At 41.2% G+C, this 18,438-nt stretch overlaps 1 protein-coding gene across 2 annotated transcripts in view; it reads left to right on the top strand.

Annotated features, from left to right (window-relative positions):
* Positions 1–3,898: 3,898 nt before the first annotated feature.
* The window catches only part of ATP6V1H (ATPase H+ transporting V1 subunit H), a 145,584-nt gene continuing 131,044 nt past the window's right edge, over positions 3,899–18,438 (top strand). Inside the window, exons 1-4 of one of the 2 annotated variants that reach the window (XM_003255956.4) lie at positions 3,899–4,252; positions 5,566–5,713; positions 14,198–14,300; positions 17,765–17,854. In XM_003255956.4, the coding sequence (XP_003256004.1) occupies positions 5,601–5,713; positions 14,198–14,300; positions 17,765–17,854 (306 nt within the window). In that variant the 5' untranslated portion in view covers positions 3,899–4,252; positions 5,566–5,600. The remainder of the gene's footprint in view (positions 4,253–5,565; positions 5,714–14,197; positions 14,301–17,764; positions 17,855–18,438) is intronic. The other variant, XM_003255957.4, reaches the window with a different exon arrangement.

Genomic DNA, 18,438 nt, shown 5'->3' with positions numbered 1-18,438 from the left:
TAGATAGACCTTGAAAACTTTATGCTAAGTGAAAGAAGTCATCCACAAAAGACAACATATTGTGTGATTACATTCATTAAAGAAATCTCCTGAATAGGCAAATCTTGAGATCTAAAAAAATTAGTATTTGCTTTTGGAGAGAAAGAGAGTGACAACTAATGGGTAAGAAGTTTCCTTTTAGAGCGACGAAAATGGGCTAAAATTGATTGTGGTGATATTTGTATAGTGCTGTGAATATACTAAAAACCATTGAATTGTACCTTTTAAATGGGTGAGTTATATGGTATGTGAATTATATCTTAATAAAGCTGTTAAATTTTCTAAAAAGAAAGGCAACTTCCTAAAGTGATCAAATGTTTTAGAGTGGGGCAATAAATCTCATACACCATTGCAGTTTCAGGAACCAAGCTGCAGTATAGCTGTGTTTTCTGGTGCCAGGTCTCTCGCCAGGCTGCAGTGAAGGTGTTGGCTGCTAACATTTCAAAGCTCAACTGGACTCATTTTCAGGCTCACCCACGCAGTTGTCCATGTTTGGTTCTTTGAAGCCTGTTGGACTAAGGGCTTCAATTTTTTACTAGTTGTTCACTCGGGGCTATTCTTAGTTTGGCCACATCAGCCTCTTTATGGTTAACAACACAGCACCTTGCTTCATCAGAGTGAGCAAGTGAGAAGAACCTGGGATAATGCAAGCAAGGCAGCTTGCATTGTAACCTGATCTCAAAAGTGACATCCCTTTTACTTTTGCCATTTTCTGGTCCTTATAGGAACATCAGTAGATCTAGCCCACACTCAAGAAGAGAGCATTTCACAAGGATATGAGTCATTGGGAGGTGGTGATCATTAAGAGCCATTTCAGAAGCTGTCTACCACATGGACTATATTTTTAAAATGTCTAATTGTGGAGGTTGTCCTTATGGGGCCAATGGTGCAATGCAATGAAATTAACTTACCTGGAAAATCTGAAGCTTGGTTGCCATGAGTATTCAAGACACTGGTATGGAGTGTAAGTGAAAACCTGCATGATTGATGATAGATGTGCTTCAGCAATACCAAAGCAATCAGAAGCTGTTAGGGCAGTTGGTTAGAGCACTTTCTGAAGGGGTCATGACGTCACTACTCAGTGTTACCATTAGGCCAAACTAGGCCAGCTTCTTGCAAATGCCTATTGTTCCCAAGGGGACTGTGTGAAAAGATGGAAAAACCATTCTTCCATTAAACTAATAATTTATTCAGTCAGCTATAAAAACTTCTCAAAGTCCTTGTGTAACTGAAGGTAGGCTGGTAGCATAATCTTCACTTGGGGGTGGTAAGTTTTCATGACAAATATTTTAGAATAGGATTTTCTTTGACTAGAACTCTTCTATTTCTGTGGGCAAATATAAGTTCAATACATACTTGGAAAGAAAAGATTGGAAATGATGGTGTTTATAGCATTCCATATATTTCAGACAGAAGAAACTCCTTTGAAACATCATATATTTTCTACCCTGTGATGATTCCTAAGTGGTAGATTCCTAGTTTACATCTCCAAACATGTAACCCTATTCTAGTGAAGAACTGAACATTAACTTAATACATTACTAATATTATTTTTCTCCTGTCCATATTTATCTAACTTCCCCTTATGTCATTTCTAAATAACAAATCTGAAGCTCAATTTCAAAGAAATTACAAAGTAGCTCAAAGGTTATCTTTCTTATGTCATAATACAGCAGTCCCCAACCCTTTTGGTACCAGGGGCCAGTTTCAAGGAAGACAGTTTTTCCACAGACAGGGTGGGAGGTGATGCGGCTGGTTTCAGGATGACACTGTTCCACCTCAGCTCATCAGGCATTAGATTCTCATACGGAGTGTGCAACCTAGATCCCTTGCAATGTGCAGTTCACGATAGGGTTCATGCTTGTGTGAAAATCTAATACCGCTGCTGATCTGACAGGAGGCAGAGTTTAGGTGGTAAAGCGGCTTGCCCGCCGCTCACCTCCTGCTGTGCAGCCGGGTTCCTAACAGGCCATGGACCACACCAGTCTGTGACCCAGGGTATGGGGACCCCAGGTATGATATATAATTAGGTAACTGAGATCACTGCTATGGTCTGAATGTTTGTGTCTCCCCAAAATTCCTGTGTTGAAATCCTAACTCCCAAGGTGATGATATTAGGAGGCGGGACCTTTGGGAAATGATCAGGTCATGAGGGTGGAGCTCTCATGAATGAAATTAATGTTCTTATGAAAGAGACCCCAGAGAGCTCTCTCACCTTCTCTCCACCACGTGAAGCTACAATGAGAAGTCAGCAGTCTGCAACCTGGGACAATCCTCACCAGAACCTCACCATGCTAACACCCCAATTCTGGACTTTCAACCTCCAGAACTGTGAGAAAATGAATTTCTGTTGTTTATAACCCACCCAGTCTACAGTACTTTGTTACAGGAGCCTGAATGGACCAAGAAAAATCTCCAATAGAAGTGTTACAGAAATAATGTTAAGAGAGATAATGCCGGGAGTACCTGCCTCTTCTCTTCTCCCTTTTCCAGGCAAATTGTCTGGTAATGTTGTGATGCTTGGAGAACGCCAGCCCAGATGACCTGTGAAGCAGTCCCTTCTGCTCACTGCACTGTTCCTGATTTTGTTCCATATCTTTGTGCCTCCCGGAAAAGAGGAGAGCCTCCTGAAATCTGATGAGACTCGCTGCATCACGCCAGTCTGTGGCTGAGGTGATACAGAAAGGAAATGCGAAGATCAGGCCTCATTGCCAGCTTTGCTCAGTTACACAGAAAACATGCTCTGTTTCAGCTTTTGCGAGTTTATTAGTATACGATCGGTTTCTTTTTCTCTTTTATGGAAGTTTTCCCCCTTAGATTTGCTTTCAAAACAACAGACTTTCACTTCTGGCTAAAACAGAAATGAGTGACCTAGTACAATCTTTGACACTGTTATTATATATCTTTATTCATAATCAATGCATGATTTTGATTATTCTGACTTTAATCTTACCAGTAAAAATGTGTTGGTTATAAATCCCTTTCAATGAATTTTTTTTTTTGAGACGGAGTTTTGCTTTTTCTGCCCAGGCTGGAGTGCAATGGCGCCATCTTGGCTCACTGCAACCTCTGCCTCCTGGGTTCAAGTGATTCTCCTACCTCAGCCTCCCAAGTAGCTGGGATTACAGGCATGCGCCACCACACCCGGCTAATTTTTTGTATTTTTAGTAGAGATGGGGTTTCACCATGTTGGTCAGCTGGTCTCGAACTCCAGACCTCAGGTGGTCTACCCGCCTCAGCCTCCCAAAGTGCTAGGATTACAGGCGTGAGCCACCACGCCCGGCCTCTTTCATTGCTTTTTAAGGAAAACATGCTATCATATATACCTCATCTCCAGGGCAGTCCAGTCTTACTTTAAGGCAAAAACAGCTGCTGAGGCCTGGACTAGGGGAAAATTTGGGCTCCAGATGGGACTGTTGGATAAACCAGACGTCCTGTAAATGTGAATTTTAGATAAACAACGAATAACTTTTTAGTATAAAAGTAAATACTGCAATGGAATTTATTTTTGCTAAATGTGCAACCCTAGGTCAAGAGAGATTTTCTGACCCACTTCTCGGCCCCAGTTTTCTATTTAAAATCAGAATAAGAACGCCTGCTTCATGGAGCTGTTAAGGAAATTAATTTGAAAGCGCGAAATCAAACTTTTCAAAAGAACGACGGTTAAAATAAGAGTTTTGGCCTCTGCTAGCTGCTTCCGGGCGGAGGTCCCCGGCCTCCCCTAGGCGATGCGCTAGGTCTGGGGGCGGCGGGTCTTAGCGTGCCCGCCACGCTCGCCGCCTCCCACCTGCCCTGGCTGGCTGGGGCCCGAGCCTTGCGTCGCTCCCGGGCCTAAGTTACGGACGCGGGGCTCCAGCTGCCCGCACAGAACAATCCCCGCCGCAGCGCCCGCCCCTCCTCTGGCTGCTTTGGACTCTCCCGGCTTCCGCTTTCCGCAGCAGTCACGTGCCTCAGATCACGTGATCGGCGCCTCTGTCATTCTACTGCGGCCGCCCTGGCTTCCTTCTACCTGTGCGGCCCTCAACATCTCCTTGGTGCGGGACCCGCTTCACTTTCGGCTCCCGGAGTCTCCCGCCACTGCTCAGACCTCCGGACCTGACAGGAGACGCCGACTTGGCTCTGACTTGGCGCCCCAGCCCGGCTGTGGCCCCGGCGCCCCGGACCACCCTCCCTGCCACTTTGGGTGCATTGTGGGGTCTCGAGGATTCGCGAGGTAAGGCCGCCCTCGGGTTGTTTGGTCTCAGGCCCCAGACCAGGTCAGGCGACTCTTGCAGTTTCTCCAGCTTACCTGGTGCGTGCTGATGTCTTGCCGCTTGGTCCTCTCCTGTCCTCCTTCGGCCCCCGGTTGCCAGATTGCTTTTCTTCCAGGCCTCAACCAGGTTTATTAAACGAAATTCTGGAGCCTTTCTCGCAGGAGGAGGAAACGTGAGGGGCGGGCAGGAGAGTGGAGGGGGCGGGGTAAAAAGTATACCTTCTCCAGGACTGGGCCACGGCCCTGGATCGCTGGGGGTGCGAGTAGTTCAGGGACATAGGTAATTGTCCAGAGACACCTTGAGCTACCCCAGGACGGGCTGCTGGGGCTGAGCCTCCTTGGCTGCAGAGTTCCAGCCTGGCCCGGTTGAAGCCTGTTTTTTCCTGGGCCCTGTCGTTCCGCACTGCCCAGGGTTGTTTATACAGCAAATCTTCAGGTACAGAGATTAAGTTCCAAATTGATTAAGATCATTGGAAACCCAGAATGTAATTTTGGGTAGGATTTTAACTTCTTTTTGGCCATGGCCATGAATTTATATTTTGCAAGTGGCACCTGTATTTTGCGTTGTGTTAAAATCAGTCGTTTGTATCTGGAAGTTTAGGAGTGAGAATTACATAGAATTCCATTATTGTAGGTTCTTGTCGTCCGGCCAGACCTCCATTGTTGGCTTACCTAAATTGTAATAGGTATTTGTTCTAAAAATTTCTGTCCGAATTTTGATTTTGCAAATACTATGAATTTTGTTTGAAAAGGAAAGCACTGTCTTCTAAGAAATTACGTTCCCACTTTGTGTATTTTAATTTGAGTAATTTTCGAAAGGACTTAGAATTTTTAATGTGCCACTTCAAAATGATGCTTAGTAAATGTTTATAAGGTAACTAGCCTTATCCGTACTATTCATATTCTTATTGTTTCTTTATGAGAAAAGTTAACCACAATTGTATAAATTTACAATTTTTCCCATATTTATACCTATTCTATTTAATAATGATTTCTGATTTCAGTATATGAGGTGATTGCTTTAAAAATCTTACCGCAATGTTAGTGCCAATAATGAAAAAAATTTTTCTAGAAAAGCAAAAGCGTAAAGAACTCTTTTATGGAGCAGTGGACAATATTTGAAATATAATGATACTTTCAGACTTAGGACATTTAATATTTGAGTTGAATGCCTGGAGAGATTAAAGTGATCATGATATTCATAATCATAATATTAATAGTTGTAAAAAAAGAAACACCTAGTATTCTGTTTTTACCTTGCATCAAAATTGAAGATTTGTTGAAAGACATTCAAGATTACGAAGTTTAGATGACCAAAATGGATATCCGAGGTGCTGTGGATGCTGCTGTCCCAACCAATATTATTGCTGCCAAGGCTGCAGAAGTTCGTGCAAACAAAGTGAACTGGCAATCCTATCTTCAGTAAGTACCAGTTTGCTGTGAATCATGGACAGTCATATGCTTTTGCATCAGACTTTTTCATGGTCATGCTTCTATGAGAGAAATATGGGGAAAATACTGATAAATGTGGAAGAAACACTTCCTCCTCAGAATAATTAGCTGTCTTAGGGAGTTAAGTGTAGTGGGGTGGAAACAGCTTGGCGTCCTAGTGGGGAAGCAGAGCGGCTCATGGTACTTTTGACCTTCTCTGGCTGCCTGGGGAAGTATTTTTTGAATAAGTGGGAAACATAGGAGGAATGTCCTTGGGCTAACGGAGGGAGGAAGGGGATGAGGGGCAAAACCTACTAGACTGATCTGATATGCCCTGGCAATCAGCATGGGGGCAGGTGGCCTTTTTAGAGTGGTGCATACAACCAATAAGAAGCATAGATGTTTGAGTTGAGAGACTTGGATTTGAGTTTTGGTTCTTGCTATTAGTTTGGTGACCTTAAGCAAATCACTTAACTTCTCCGAGGCTCAATAAAGTAAAATGTGAAATGGGGAGACATACCCCGCAGGCTTGTTGCTGAAATAATGTATTTAAAGTATTAGCATAGTAGAATACAAGCATTAGTATGTTGAATACAATAAATTTTAGTTCCCCCTTCTTTCTTGTGCATATTAATATTTAATGTGCTGATGTTTCAGTATTTTGTATTTATCTGTAAAGTGAGCATTCATGTATTCTTGACCATATTTTATTGACTTCATATTTATTTTAATATATTTATAACTGCGTTACCAAGGAATTCAGTTCAGATTTACATATGCATTTTGAAAAACAAATTGAGGAATCTGTAGTTTTATATTAGTGTTAATTTTATATTAGTATTAATAGTTTCTGTTGTTGTAGGAGGGATCTATAATGTACAAAAATGATCCTTTAATTTCTGTTAATTTAATCACTCATCAAACATTTATTGATTACCTGCCAAGTTTGAGGCATTTTTCCAGGCTTTGAGGCTACAAAAATTCCATATAGAGTACTATCCCTGAATGAACTAAAACTCTAGTAGGGAAGTCAGATGTATTAATAGATAATTTTAATTCACTATTTTTTTTTTTTGAGATGGAGTCTCACTCTGTTGCCCAGGCTGTAGTACAGTGGGGCGGTCTTGGCTCACTGCATCCTCTGCCTCCTGGGTTCAAGCAATTCTCCTTCCTCAGCCTTCCAAGTAGCTGGGATTACAGGCACCTGACACCTTGCCCACCTAATTTTTTTGTATTTTTATAGAGATGGGGTTTCACCATGTTGGCCAGGCTGGTCTCAAACTCCTGACCTCGTGATCTGCCCCTCTTGGTCTCCCAAAGTGCTGGGATTACAGGCGTGAGCCACCGCACCCGGCTCTAATTTAGTATGTTAACTGTGGCAATAGAAAGATGCACAGGGTCTGGCAGGTGCGCATAAAAAAGACAACTAATTCTACCCCCTGGAAATTTTCCTGAGGGGGCTGTTCCCTGAGCTGAGTTTTTGAGGATGACGGGTATTTAGCCATGTGGCAAGTAGGAGCAGCCTTGGGAATAGAACAGATAGTGTGAGCAAAGGCAGGGAAGCAAAAACAGCACACTGGGTGGGAGTCGTACATGTTTTGGAGGCAGGCAATGCGCAGAGCTGAGGCTAGAGAGGCAGCCAGGGGCCGATCGTGAAGATGCTGTGTGTGGGTGTGTGGCTGGAAGGAGTTTGGACTTGATCCTACCAGTCAGTGCTTTTCAAGCTGATTTTTAAGCTGTGAAGCCCATGATTGATGTGAAGTTAGCATGTAAAACAGATGAAAATGATAGAATGGAGTTGGGAGTGTGTGTCCCAGAGCCTCTTTTTGAGACCATTCACCATTTTCCAAGGAGCTGTAGGTGTTGGAAACCAATGAATCTTGTAGCTGGGAGTTAGAAGACCGTATCTGCCTCTTGATTGAATTGTTCTACCAGCAGCATAAAGGGTGAGTCTGTAGGTGATAAGTCTAGAGGTAGAGAGAAGCTGTAGCAGTGACTAAGGTATTGGAATAGATAGAATTGAATAGATCCGAGAGAGTCTTAGTGATTGATTTGATGTGTGGGGGTGAAAGAGAAGTCTTGGATGACTTCTGGATTCCTACTTTAAGGAACTGGGTTATTGTGGGGCCACTGACTGAAGGACAGGAGGAGGGGAGACTTGCTGATGTTTTCTCTGTTCATCAGCTTTTGTATAATTGTTTAAATTTCCTGTGAAATTAGGATTCTGAGCTGTTTCCTAATTTCTTTAATCCAGAGTGCATTTAGACTAGAGGACAGGGAGTTTTATGTTTATAAAGCCTGGATCTGTTTATAGCCTACATAGAATAATATTGTTGATCATAAAGCACTGGTGGACTGGCCAGAGCTGTGTCTAACATTGGTGTTTGGAATGTTTTTAGTTACATGGAGCATTTAAAATTGCTTTATTTCTATTCTTCGTTACCCATGGTCTATGACATGTTGTATTTTCTTGTTTTCCTATATATCTGTCTTTTGTTCTGTTGTCCACCTCACAAATTTCTTTTGTAAAACCCCTCCACTCTTTGGATCTGTGGGCAAGTGTTCACCAAATGTTAACTGTGGGCCTGTTGAGCCTGTTGATGTGTGGGTGCTAGTGGGTGTGAAATGTGTCTCTCATAAAAGAGCTTACAGGTTGTTGGGGGCTGGAACCAACACATGAAGAATCAGTGAATCTTCTATCACATTCTATACTGAGATAATAAGACCTGTGGGAGCGTCGCCCAGTGTCGAGAGCCCAATATGCTTTTGTTCTTCACAAATTAATATGTTATTATGAAAATACAGTATTTGAAACGTGTTTATATTTGATTAAGCTTTTTCTTAATAAATAGATGTACATAAATGAATGGGTATGGCTGTGTTCTAGTCAAACTGGAATCTGGTAAGATTATACCTTGAGGATACGAGAATTATAAAATGCCATCCTTGCTCATGAGTTTAAATCTCATGAGGAAACAGACTTTTACCAAATTAAATAACAAATTGTGCTAAGTGTTAAGATAGAGAAATATATAAATATATAAAGTGTATATATATTTACAACAAGAGGAAATACACAACAAAAAGTGGGAGCAAATAAATGCTGGGAGTATTGGGGGAGTTTTCCCAGAACGCATAAAGACACTCACAGGAGGCCAGGCGCGGTGGCTCATGCCTGTAATCCCAGCCCTTTGCTTAAAGAGGCCGAGGTGGGTGGATCACCTGAGGTCAGGAGTTTGAGACCAGCCTGGCCAACATGGTGAAGCCTCGTCTCTACTAAAAAATTAGCCGTGTGTGGTGGCAGGTGCCTGTAATCCCAGCTACTTGGGAGGCTGAGGCAGGAGAATCACTTGAACCCAGGAGGCGGAGGTTGCAGTGAGCCTAGGTTGCACCACTGCACTCCAGCCTGGGCAGTAGAGCAAGACTCTGACTCAAAAAAAAAAAAAAAAAAGTAACAGGAGTTGTCCAGGCCGAGGAACACCTGGAGTTATCCAGGAAGGGAGGTCCAGGCAGGGAGCTGAGGCCTGGGAGGACATGCAGTGCTTGGGAGCTTCAGGTAGTTCAGTGTGGCTCTCTCTAGGCTTCTTCATTTACCAGCTTCGGAGGCCAAAAACCTTGGGGCCATCTTTGCTGCTTCCCTTTTGCTCACAGTCCATGTCCAGCCCATCAACACATTCTTCCAGCTGTACGTCCAAAAGATGCCTCGAATCTGAGTGCTACCCTGTGTCTGTGGCTCCTGCCTCGTGCGTGTTGTGTTCCCCTTGCATGTGCTCTGTTGTTATCTCTTGTTGCCTGCTGTCTCTCTCTGCTATCCTTGCTGCCTCAGTAGGAGCAATTCTTCACAGAACTGCAAGAGTGATTTCAAAAAAATACAAGTCTGATCATGCCCCCTCTCTCACAGCTCTCTAGCTCCTGCCTTCTTGATCTTTCTCACATAGCAAACCTCAGCTCCTTGGACCTGTGTGTCTGTCTCTCCGGAAGTTCCACCCTTAGATTCTTTGGCCACTTCATTCACTTCATTTGTGTGGCTGTATAGGCGATCTCACAAGCACCCTACCCAGACTGGTTTTTTTTTCATAGCATTTACAGCCTCAGCATTATAACATGTGTGTGTGTTTTCAAGATTATTTGTTTTTGTATTTGCGTATTTTCTGTTTTCCTCACTGGAGTGCAGGCTCAAAAGAGGGGTCCCTATTTATTGCTGTGTCAACTGTTCTTACAGGTGCCTGGCATGTAGTAGGCTGCCAGTTAATATTAGTTGACTAAATTATGAATGGACTATTGTGCTTATCAGGAATTGGTGGAGATGAGTATTTGGAAAAGGAAGTAACATGCTTGGTAACTAACATCCTATTTAACATTATTTTCATAGAAATACAGTGACATAGGTTTTTCTATCCTATTTTCTCTTTTTTTTTTTGTGAGATGGAGTTTCACTCTTGTCGCCCAGGCTGGAGTGCAATGGCGCATTCCTTTCTCACTGCAACCTCCACCCCTCGGGTTCAAGTGATTCTCCTGCCTCAGCCTCCCGAGTAGCTGGGATTACAGGCACCTGCCACCTCACCCGGCTAATTTTTGTATTTTTAGTAGAGACAGAGTTTCACCATGTTGGCCAGGCTGATCTCGAACTCCTGACCTCAGGTGATCCACCCAGCTTGGTCTCCCAAAGTACTGGGATTACAGGCATGAGCCACCATGCCCAGCTTCTATCCTGTTCTCTTTTAAAGATGAGTAGATAACTGTTCAGATAGGTTAAGTAACATGTGCATGATTATATAGGTTTTAATTAGTCAATTGATTTTAAATATTTTTACTGAATGCCTCTGCGTAAGTGCTAGGTAGAACTCACAGTCCAAGAGAATAATATGACCCCATATGTACTTGAGAAGGCCGCCTGGGAGTAGTTAAGAAGATGGTTTTGAAGAAGGTTGAACTGGAAGCAGGGAAATCCACGGGTGGAAGGTTGTCCTAGTGCTGAGCTACTCCAGAGGCAGGGAAGTAGAGAGGAGAGTAGTTTTAAGGGGAAGATTGTTAGGTCTGGTGCTGGTGCCTGATTAGCTGTGGGTCATTCCCCGAACCTGCTGGATTATGGAAATGTCAAAGGAAGACCCAGAGAGAAAATAACTTAAACAAGGAAAGAAAAAGGTTAGGGAGTGGCTTGACAAATAAAATTATTTAAATGGAAAAGAAAGCTGCAAAATTATAAGGTTACCAAGTGTAGCCTTCATGGTATACCTTCTTCATGGTAGAAAAACCATCACCTTTTGACATGATTTGCTTCACAGAGGTTATGACATCCCTTTACATATCAGCATAGCAAAATTTAGGGGTAAAATTGTTTTTATCCAGGAAGTTCAGGTTTATGGGTGTGCTCAACATTTCATTTATTTTGGGGCCAGATCTAGCCTGGATGACCTTGTTATCTTAGTCTACCCCAGGGTGCAGAGTGCATTTTTTCCTGACTGGTATGCGAAGTGCTTAGCCAGAATGGAAAGTGGGCAAAGTGTCTGTTTTTGCTTTCAACTTCTAGCCTTTGGGATTAACAACCTCAGTTCTGTGCCTGTAGGGTCTGGAGTGCCTCTGCCCTCTGTGGGAGGATATGAGTGGGGTCTGGGGGAGATCCTGCCAGAGTTCAGCGCAGGGGGTGGAGTGAGAAAGGAAGAGAGCCTTTCATAGTAGCTGAGGCACAGGAGGCAGTGAAGATGAGTGACTTGAGTGGGATGAGAAGAATCTGGAAGCTAAGGAAGAGAGTGTCAAGATGTAGTCATAGTGTCACCTGCCTAAGAGAGATCTAGAAAGACAAACTTCTCCTTTGGGTTGGTAATTAAGAAATTGTTGAAAAAAATAAATGGGTGAGAATAGTTTAAAAATGTTAAAAAATGAGCATGTGTGAAAACAAAGTTACAATGCTTAGAACAGTGTGAAACTGATGTAAGAAGACAGAACAGTGAATTACAAAGTCCAGAAGCAAATTTGAACTATACAAAACAATTTGGCATATAGCAGTAGTGTGTACAAAACCCAGAAGGGACACTGATGATTTTTGAATATGTAATAATCAAGGTCTTTTTTGGAAGAAGGTGGGGTTAAGGGTAGAAGTAGTAGGACGTATGCAAGTTCAGGTCCCTCCTCTTGGGGAGGGGACAGTTCTGAGTGCCTCACCTTCCTATGCTCTCCTGTGGGCTTAGGGAAAGCTGTCCTGGGTTCTTTGCTTGAATCCTGCTGGGCTTTTTGCTTCAGTGTCCTGTGCCCTCCATGCTATCTATCCCTGACCTCTCCTGGGAGCTCTTCTTTCATAAGTCACTTGTACATCAGTCTTCATCTCAGGACCCAGCTCTGGGAGCCTGACCCAGGGCAGCTCTCAAAGTGGGCCATCCTTCTATAACTATGCTTCTTTTTTTTTTTTTTTGAGACAGGGTCTCACTCTGTCATCCAAACTGGAGTGCAGTGACACAATTTCAGCTCACTGCAACTTTTACCTCCTGGGTTCAAGTGATCCTCCTGCCTCAGCCTCCGAAGTAGCTGGGACTACAGGGGTGTGCCACCACACCCAACTTATTTTGTTGTTTTATTTTTTGTAGAGATGGGGATCTCACTGTGTTGCCCAGGCTTGTCTTAAACTTCTGTGCTCAAGGGGTCCCCCCATCTTGGCCTCTCAAAGTGCTGGGATTACAGGCATGAGCCACTGCACCTAACCTAACTGTGCATAGTGGGAACCTGCTTTACATTCAGCGTTTCTCTGAGTGGGTTTTGAGAACACCAATCCTTCAACATATTTGGGGTCAGGGGAGGAAGGACAATTTTTTAAACTACTGAGTTAAAAACTATATTGGGGCCAGGTGCGGTGGCTCATGCCTGTAATCCCAGCACTTTGGGAGGCTGAGGCAGGTGTATCACGAGATCAGGAGTTTGAGAGCAGCCCAGCCGATATGGTGAAACCCCGTTTCTACTAAAAATAAAAAAATTAGCTGGGCGTGGTGGCATGGGCCTGTAGTCCCAGCTACTCGGGAGGCTGAGGCAGGAGAATGGCTTGAACCCAGGAGGCAGAGGTTGCATTGAGCTGAGAGCGCATCACTGCAGTCCAGCCTGGCTACAGAGTGAGACTCTGTCTCAAAAACAAACAAACAAAAAACCAAAAAAACTATATTGGTGTTGTTTGAGCAGGAAAATAGATTACAAAAATTTTTAATTTTACACTTGCTTTTACCCATGTTCTAATATACAGCAAGTGCTTTTTCTTATATTTTTTCATTTAATCTGCATAACCGCCTAGTGGACTAGGGCAGGCAGTATCATAGTTGCCATTTTACTGGTGTGAATAGTGGTCAGATGAATAGTGACTTGCTAAGCTTTCACACCTGGAACTGGAACTCTTCCTCATATTGACTCAAATGCTCTGCTTTTCCTACCATACTGGTGGCTTAAAGGAGTTGACTTGAATGAATCCTGAAGTGCCCAGAGTCTTACAGGGGGCTAGCAAGGCTGTTCTGCTGACACGTCATTTAGACAAGGAAGGGTCTGTATTTAGAGATTAGGATGGGGGTTTGCAATGTATGTTTGAGTCCCTGAGGAGTGGAGAAGTTGGGAAGGTTGAGCTGTGTTTCTTCTACCTCCAGAGATAGTCTTACCATTTTCAAATTCAGCATCATCACCACTGGGGAAAGTGACAGTGGGATATCATCTTCACTGGGGATGACAGGGAAGATGACAGGAACATGATGCTGAATTTGAAAATGGTAAGACTATCTCTGGAGGTAGAAGACAGTGGAGATTATTGGGAGGGAGGGAAGATGGGACTCTCGATTGAATCTCTCACAGGAAGGAGTTTGGAAATCAAAAGCAAGATTTCAGTGATTGAGTGCTGGGGAGGAGCCTTGAAGGGCAAAGAGCCAGTGATGAAGCGACCCCTGGAAGAGATGGAGGAAAACAGGAGAGTGTGGGATCAGGATGGAGAGTTATTTTCCAGAGAGGAGGAAAATCAGTTTTTTTTTTTTTTTTTTTTTTTCTGTCTGGAGGGAAATAATATACTAGAGAAAAATGGTCGTAGAAATTCATATAAAGTGGCTTTGGACTTGATAAATTAGATAGCCATGTGAATTGTTTGGCTTGAGAGGGGGAATAAAGGTGAGACACTGGGTAATGCTGAGAGGTGACATTTTACTGAGTGCCTACTATTTGCCACATGCTACTAACCACCTTATGTGAATGTAATTTTATCCTCAGTACAGCCCCTTAGAGGCAATGTGATTATTGTTCGCATTTTGCAGATAAATTAACTCAGGTTCCAGGGAGTTCACACTGTCTTATTTGTGGTGAAACTAAGCGTTGAATCCAGGTCTGTCTGATGCCAGGGCCCTTTCGTCAGCCCTTGTGTGGTTTGCTGCCAAGGAGAGAAGAGAAAGACTGAAAATTCCTCTATCACTTGCTTACATATTCAGCTCTTATTGAACAAAACATCTTATTCTTACTTTCTAGGGGACAGATGATTTCTGCTGAAGACTGTGAGTTTATTCAGAGGTTTGAAATGAAACGAAGCCCTGAAGAGAAGCAAGAGATGCTTCAAACTGAAGGCAGCCAGGTGATCAATAAACATTATATAATGAACACTTCCCCGTGTCATCCAAAAGTTTAGAAAAATCTTAGTGATTATAAGTGACTTCCAGTTTTCTTGCAAATTTGGAAAAAACGTTATATTGAGTATGTTTGCCTTCATCTTTTTCTGTATTTCTGAATATTTTCTTAGAATATAAACCTAGAAGACAAATTTCTGGAAAAGAAATTACTGTTTCAGAGTATGTTAAATTTTAAAAGTTGCTTAACTTTTCTTTTTTTAAGAGAATTTTTTCCACTTGGTATTCTTACTAGTAATGTTTGAAATACCTAATATAATTGAAAATCTTTGAATTTGCTAAGTTAAAAGGGATATCACTTTGATGACATGGGATTACATTATTTTCCTGTTGATTTATTAAGTATTTATATGTCCTTTGAAAATTTTTTTGGCGGGGGCATTCTTTTTATTTTAATCTATAAGGTTTTGTTACTTTTTGATAAACAGTTTTTTACATACAAAATCTATTACTGTTTGCCATATTTATAGCAAACATAGTTTCCTTTTTTACTATTTATCTTTGAAGTGTTGTGGAGTTTTTTCATATACAGTGGTTTAAAATGTTTAGTTACATATGTTGATGTTTTACCTTCTTTCATGGTAAGTTTATTGTAGAAAAATAAAATACCATTAAGCAAAAGAAAAAAGTTATTCTACCTAATATTTCTCTGTTCAAGGTGACTTGTAACACTTAGCATATACCTCTCTAGATATTTTTCTGTGCGTAAAATAACTTTTACACTTATCTCTACAAATGTGAACTTTTTACCAAATGGGGTGATATGTACATATCTTTGTTCTTTTCATTTAAGTGTATATTCTTCCCTTCCCTGCCATGCCTGTAAAGATATTTCTGTGGTATTTAAAATAATTAATTTATTATTATTTCCCATTTATGGAAAGTTGCATTGTGTAATTTTCCATTTAATGGATGAACCATAATGATCTAAACTAATTCTATACTGTTGCATATTTTGGCTACTTCCTTTTTTTTCTGTTTTGAGGCGAACAGTTAGTAATGTCCTCATAATTAATTCGAGAAGTGCAATTATCTGGCTGGGTGCAGTGGATCACACTTGTAATCCCAGCACTTTGGGAGACTGAGGTGGGCAGATCACTTGAGGTCAGGAGTTCGAGACCAGCCTGACCAACATGGTAAAACTTCGTCTCTACTAAAAATACAAAAAAAAAAAAAAAAAAAAAAAAAAAAGAGCGTAATTATTGATTAAACTATTTGAGCATGTGAGAGTTTTGATATGATGAAAATACCCTCTTGATAGATTGTACCAGTTTGCAGATCCTGTCAGCAGTATATGAGAGGGCCCATGCCCCTGCTCAGCACCCCCTCTGGGTCTAACCATTCATCTTTTGGTCATTTTGATAGGTGAAAGATAGTATCTTAACGTAATAGTGTTACACATTTTCAGATGGTTTTTGGCACCTTTTGTATCCATATCGATTGCTTCTATACTGTCATGCACTGACTACATAAAGATGTTTTGGTAAGTGTCGGACTGTGTATGCAACAGCGGTCTTGTAAGATTATACTGCCATGTTTTTACTGCACGTTTTCTATGTTTATGTTTAGACACACACATCCTTACTATTGTGTTACAGTTGCCTATAGTATTCAGTATAGTTACATACTGTACAGGTGTGGAGCCATAGGTTCTACCATATAGCCTAGGTATGTAGTAGGCACTACCATCTGGGTTTGTGTAAGTACACTCTAGGATGTTCACACAACAAGGAAATTGCCTAATGATGAATTTCTCAGAACTTTCCCCATTGTTAAGCGACACATGGCTGTATGTTTTTTATTTACTTTTCTATGGAAGTGTTTATAATCTTATTGATTTGTCAGTTTCCTTTATGTTTTAATTATACCGGCTTTGTGCATGCCATATTTCCTCAGCTTGTTTGTTGAATTTTTAACTTGGTTTATGGGGTCTTTGCCATATTGAAGTTTAAGTTGTGCGATGAAATCTAGTTCTTCCTTTCCTTTGTGATGTCTGCTGTTGGTGTCGTCCTTTGAAAAAGCTTCCCCACCCCAACCGCATGTGCAATGGAACATGCAGCTCATTCACTGTTTGTTCAGCACATACACACTGAGTCCCTGCCATGTGCCTGGTGAGACTGCAGATGTGTGTTAATAAGACTTTTCCCTTAAGGAGTTAGGAGTTACAACAGCCCTTTCTTTTCTTTTTTTCTCATTTTTTTTTTTTTTAAACCTGTTTCTTAGTAAGTGTGCAAAAACAGTTCTTTCTTAATAGCAGTGTCTGGTGTGATGGGCCTTTTATGGGGCAGTTGCCAGGAAGCTTTTTATCCAAACAAAATGGCAGTATATCTGAAAAGAGTTCTGACAGAAATACCATGGGCAACTTATATCTTTTTTTTTTTTTTTTGCTTAAATAGGTTAAAGTGTTTCCACTTTAATGTTTTGATTAAAAAACCCAATTATTTGTTACTATTAACTTCTTACATTCAGTATGGTGAGTGGGCTGCCTATCCATGGAAGACAAGATTCATAGATAGGCGTAAGTTCTAGGATAAGTATGATTTTGATAAGGTCTCCATTTTTTTATAGCATGTTTTTTATCACATGCTGTTTGTTACATTGGGAATTTATTGAATGAATGAATACCAAGTGAAATACACTTTAATTTATACATCCTTAGGGTGGGGAAGTTTTTCAGTGTATGACTCCAAACCTATTACTGAATGCTGTTGCATACTTAAAACTATGTTTTTTTGGGGGGTGATTTAAGGGATTTTATAGAGTGTTTAATAGAGTGTTTTGATTTGTACACTATTTTATTTATATGCTGAGTTTAGAACCTGGCCCCATAATAAGGTTCAATTCTGCTGCCTTTCGGGGGGCCTCATTGGCTGAAGGAGCCCATATACAAATTGGTCTGATTCTTACAACAGTCATGGGGAAGTTAGTAGGTAATATGTTGTTGGCTCCAGTTTTTATTGAATTATGGAGAGGTTGTCATGTAGTCGATACGCTGTAGAATGGAGACTAGTCAAGTTCTTCTGATTCCAATCTCCAGTACTCTTGTTGCTCTTGTCTTCTGTTCCCTTTAAGTACAACAAATAAAATACTCAAAACCAATTGTAATTTTTGATTGCCTATATAACTTTATGCTGTCATCGGTAATCAAGAGTTATTAGTGGCCAAGTATATCTATTTAAAAATAGTAAACATTCTGAAACTTATCACTAGAAATGTTCACAAGCTGATACAAGCCATAGTAAGGTCCTCCCATACTTCATCACAATATTTATAAAAGGTATATGTTTTCTGTAAGTAAAATTTGTTAGTATTTGTATCCTAATTTATGAAAGAGAAACAATGTTTTACTGAAGTTCCATTGAAATGTTGTGTTTGCAAATAAAAGCAATAACCTTAATTTCATTTTTTTTAGTGTGCTAAAACATTTATAAATCTGATGACTCATATCTGCAAAGAACAGACCGTTCAGTATATACTAACTATGGTGGATGATATGCTGCAGGTAGGTATATTCTTTACTTAACACATTTGATGACTTCATTTTTTTGCATACCTCACAGTAGCAGCATTTTTGGTGAGATTTCACTTAGAACATTTGTTCTCTTCTAGAGCATAATAATGTATTTTTCTCATTTATGTGGGTTGTAATTTGCTAATAGAGCTAAAGACAGAGATACCCACACACAGCCTGTTTTTATTTTTCAGAATACCAAGTAATCAATATGTACATTTTTCTGAGATACCTCAGAGTTTTTTGTTGAATGCCAGCAAAGCTTGCTGTATCATCTGAGGCTTTCTGGATGATATGGCTCCTTCTCATTCAATCAGTCAACACATTTCAGTGCTCATGTGTTTTAGGCCAGTGCCGGGCCCTGGAGGTTCGGTGCTTTCGTTCCTTTTGGAAACAGTTTTGCTTATCATCGAAAACTTTTCCAGTTGCATACAGTTTCTGTTTTCTGCGTTACCATCCCTGAACCCAATTATGAATAAAGGAGAGGCCTCCTTTATTCATATTTATGTATTTTACACTAGAGTATAATCTAGGCTTAGATTGTTGGTATGTAGAGCAGTTCTTATGAGATAGGC

Source organism: Nomascus leucogenys, chromosome 16, assembly GCF_006542625.1.
Source record: "Nomascus leucogenys isolate Asia chromosome 16, Asia_NLE_v1, whole genome shotgun sequence".
Lineage (NCBI taxonomy): Eukaryota > Metazoa > Chordata > Mammalia > Primates > Hylobatidae > Nomascus > Nomascus leucogenys.
This window is presented reverse-complemented; position numbering and strand designations above follow the sequence as displayed.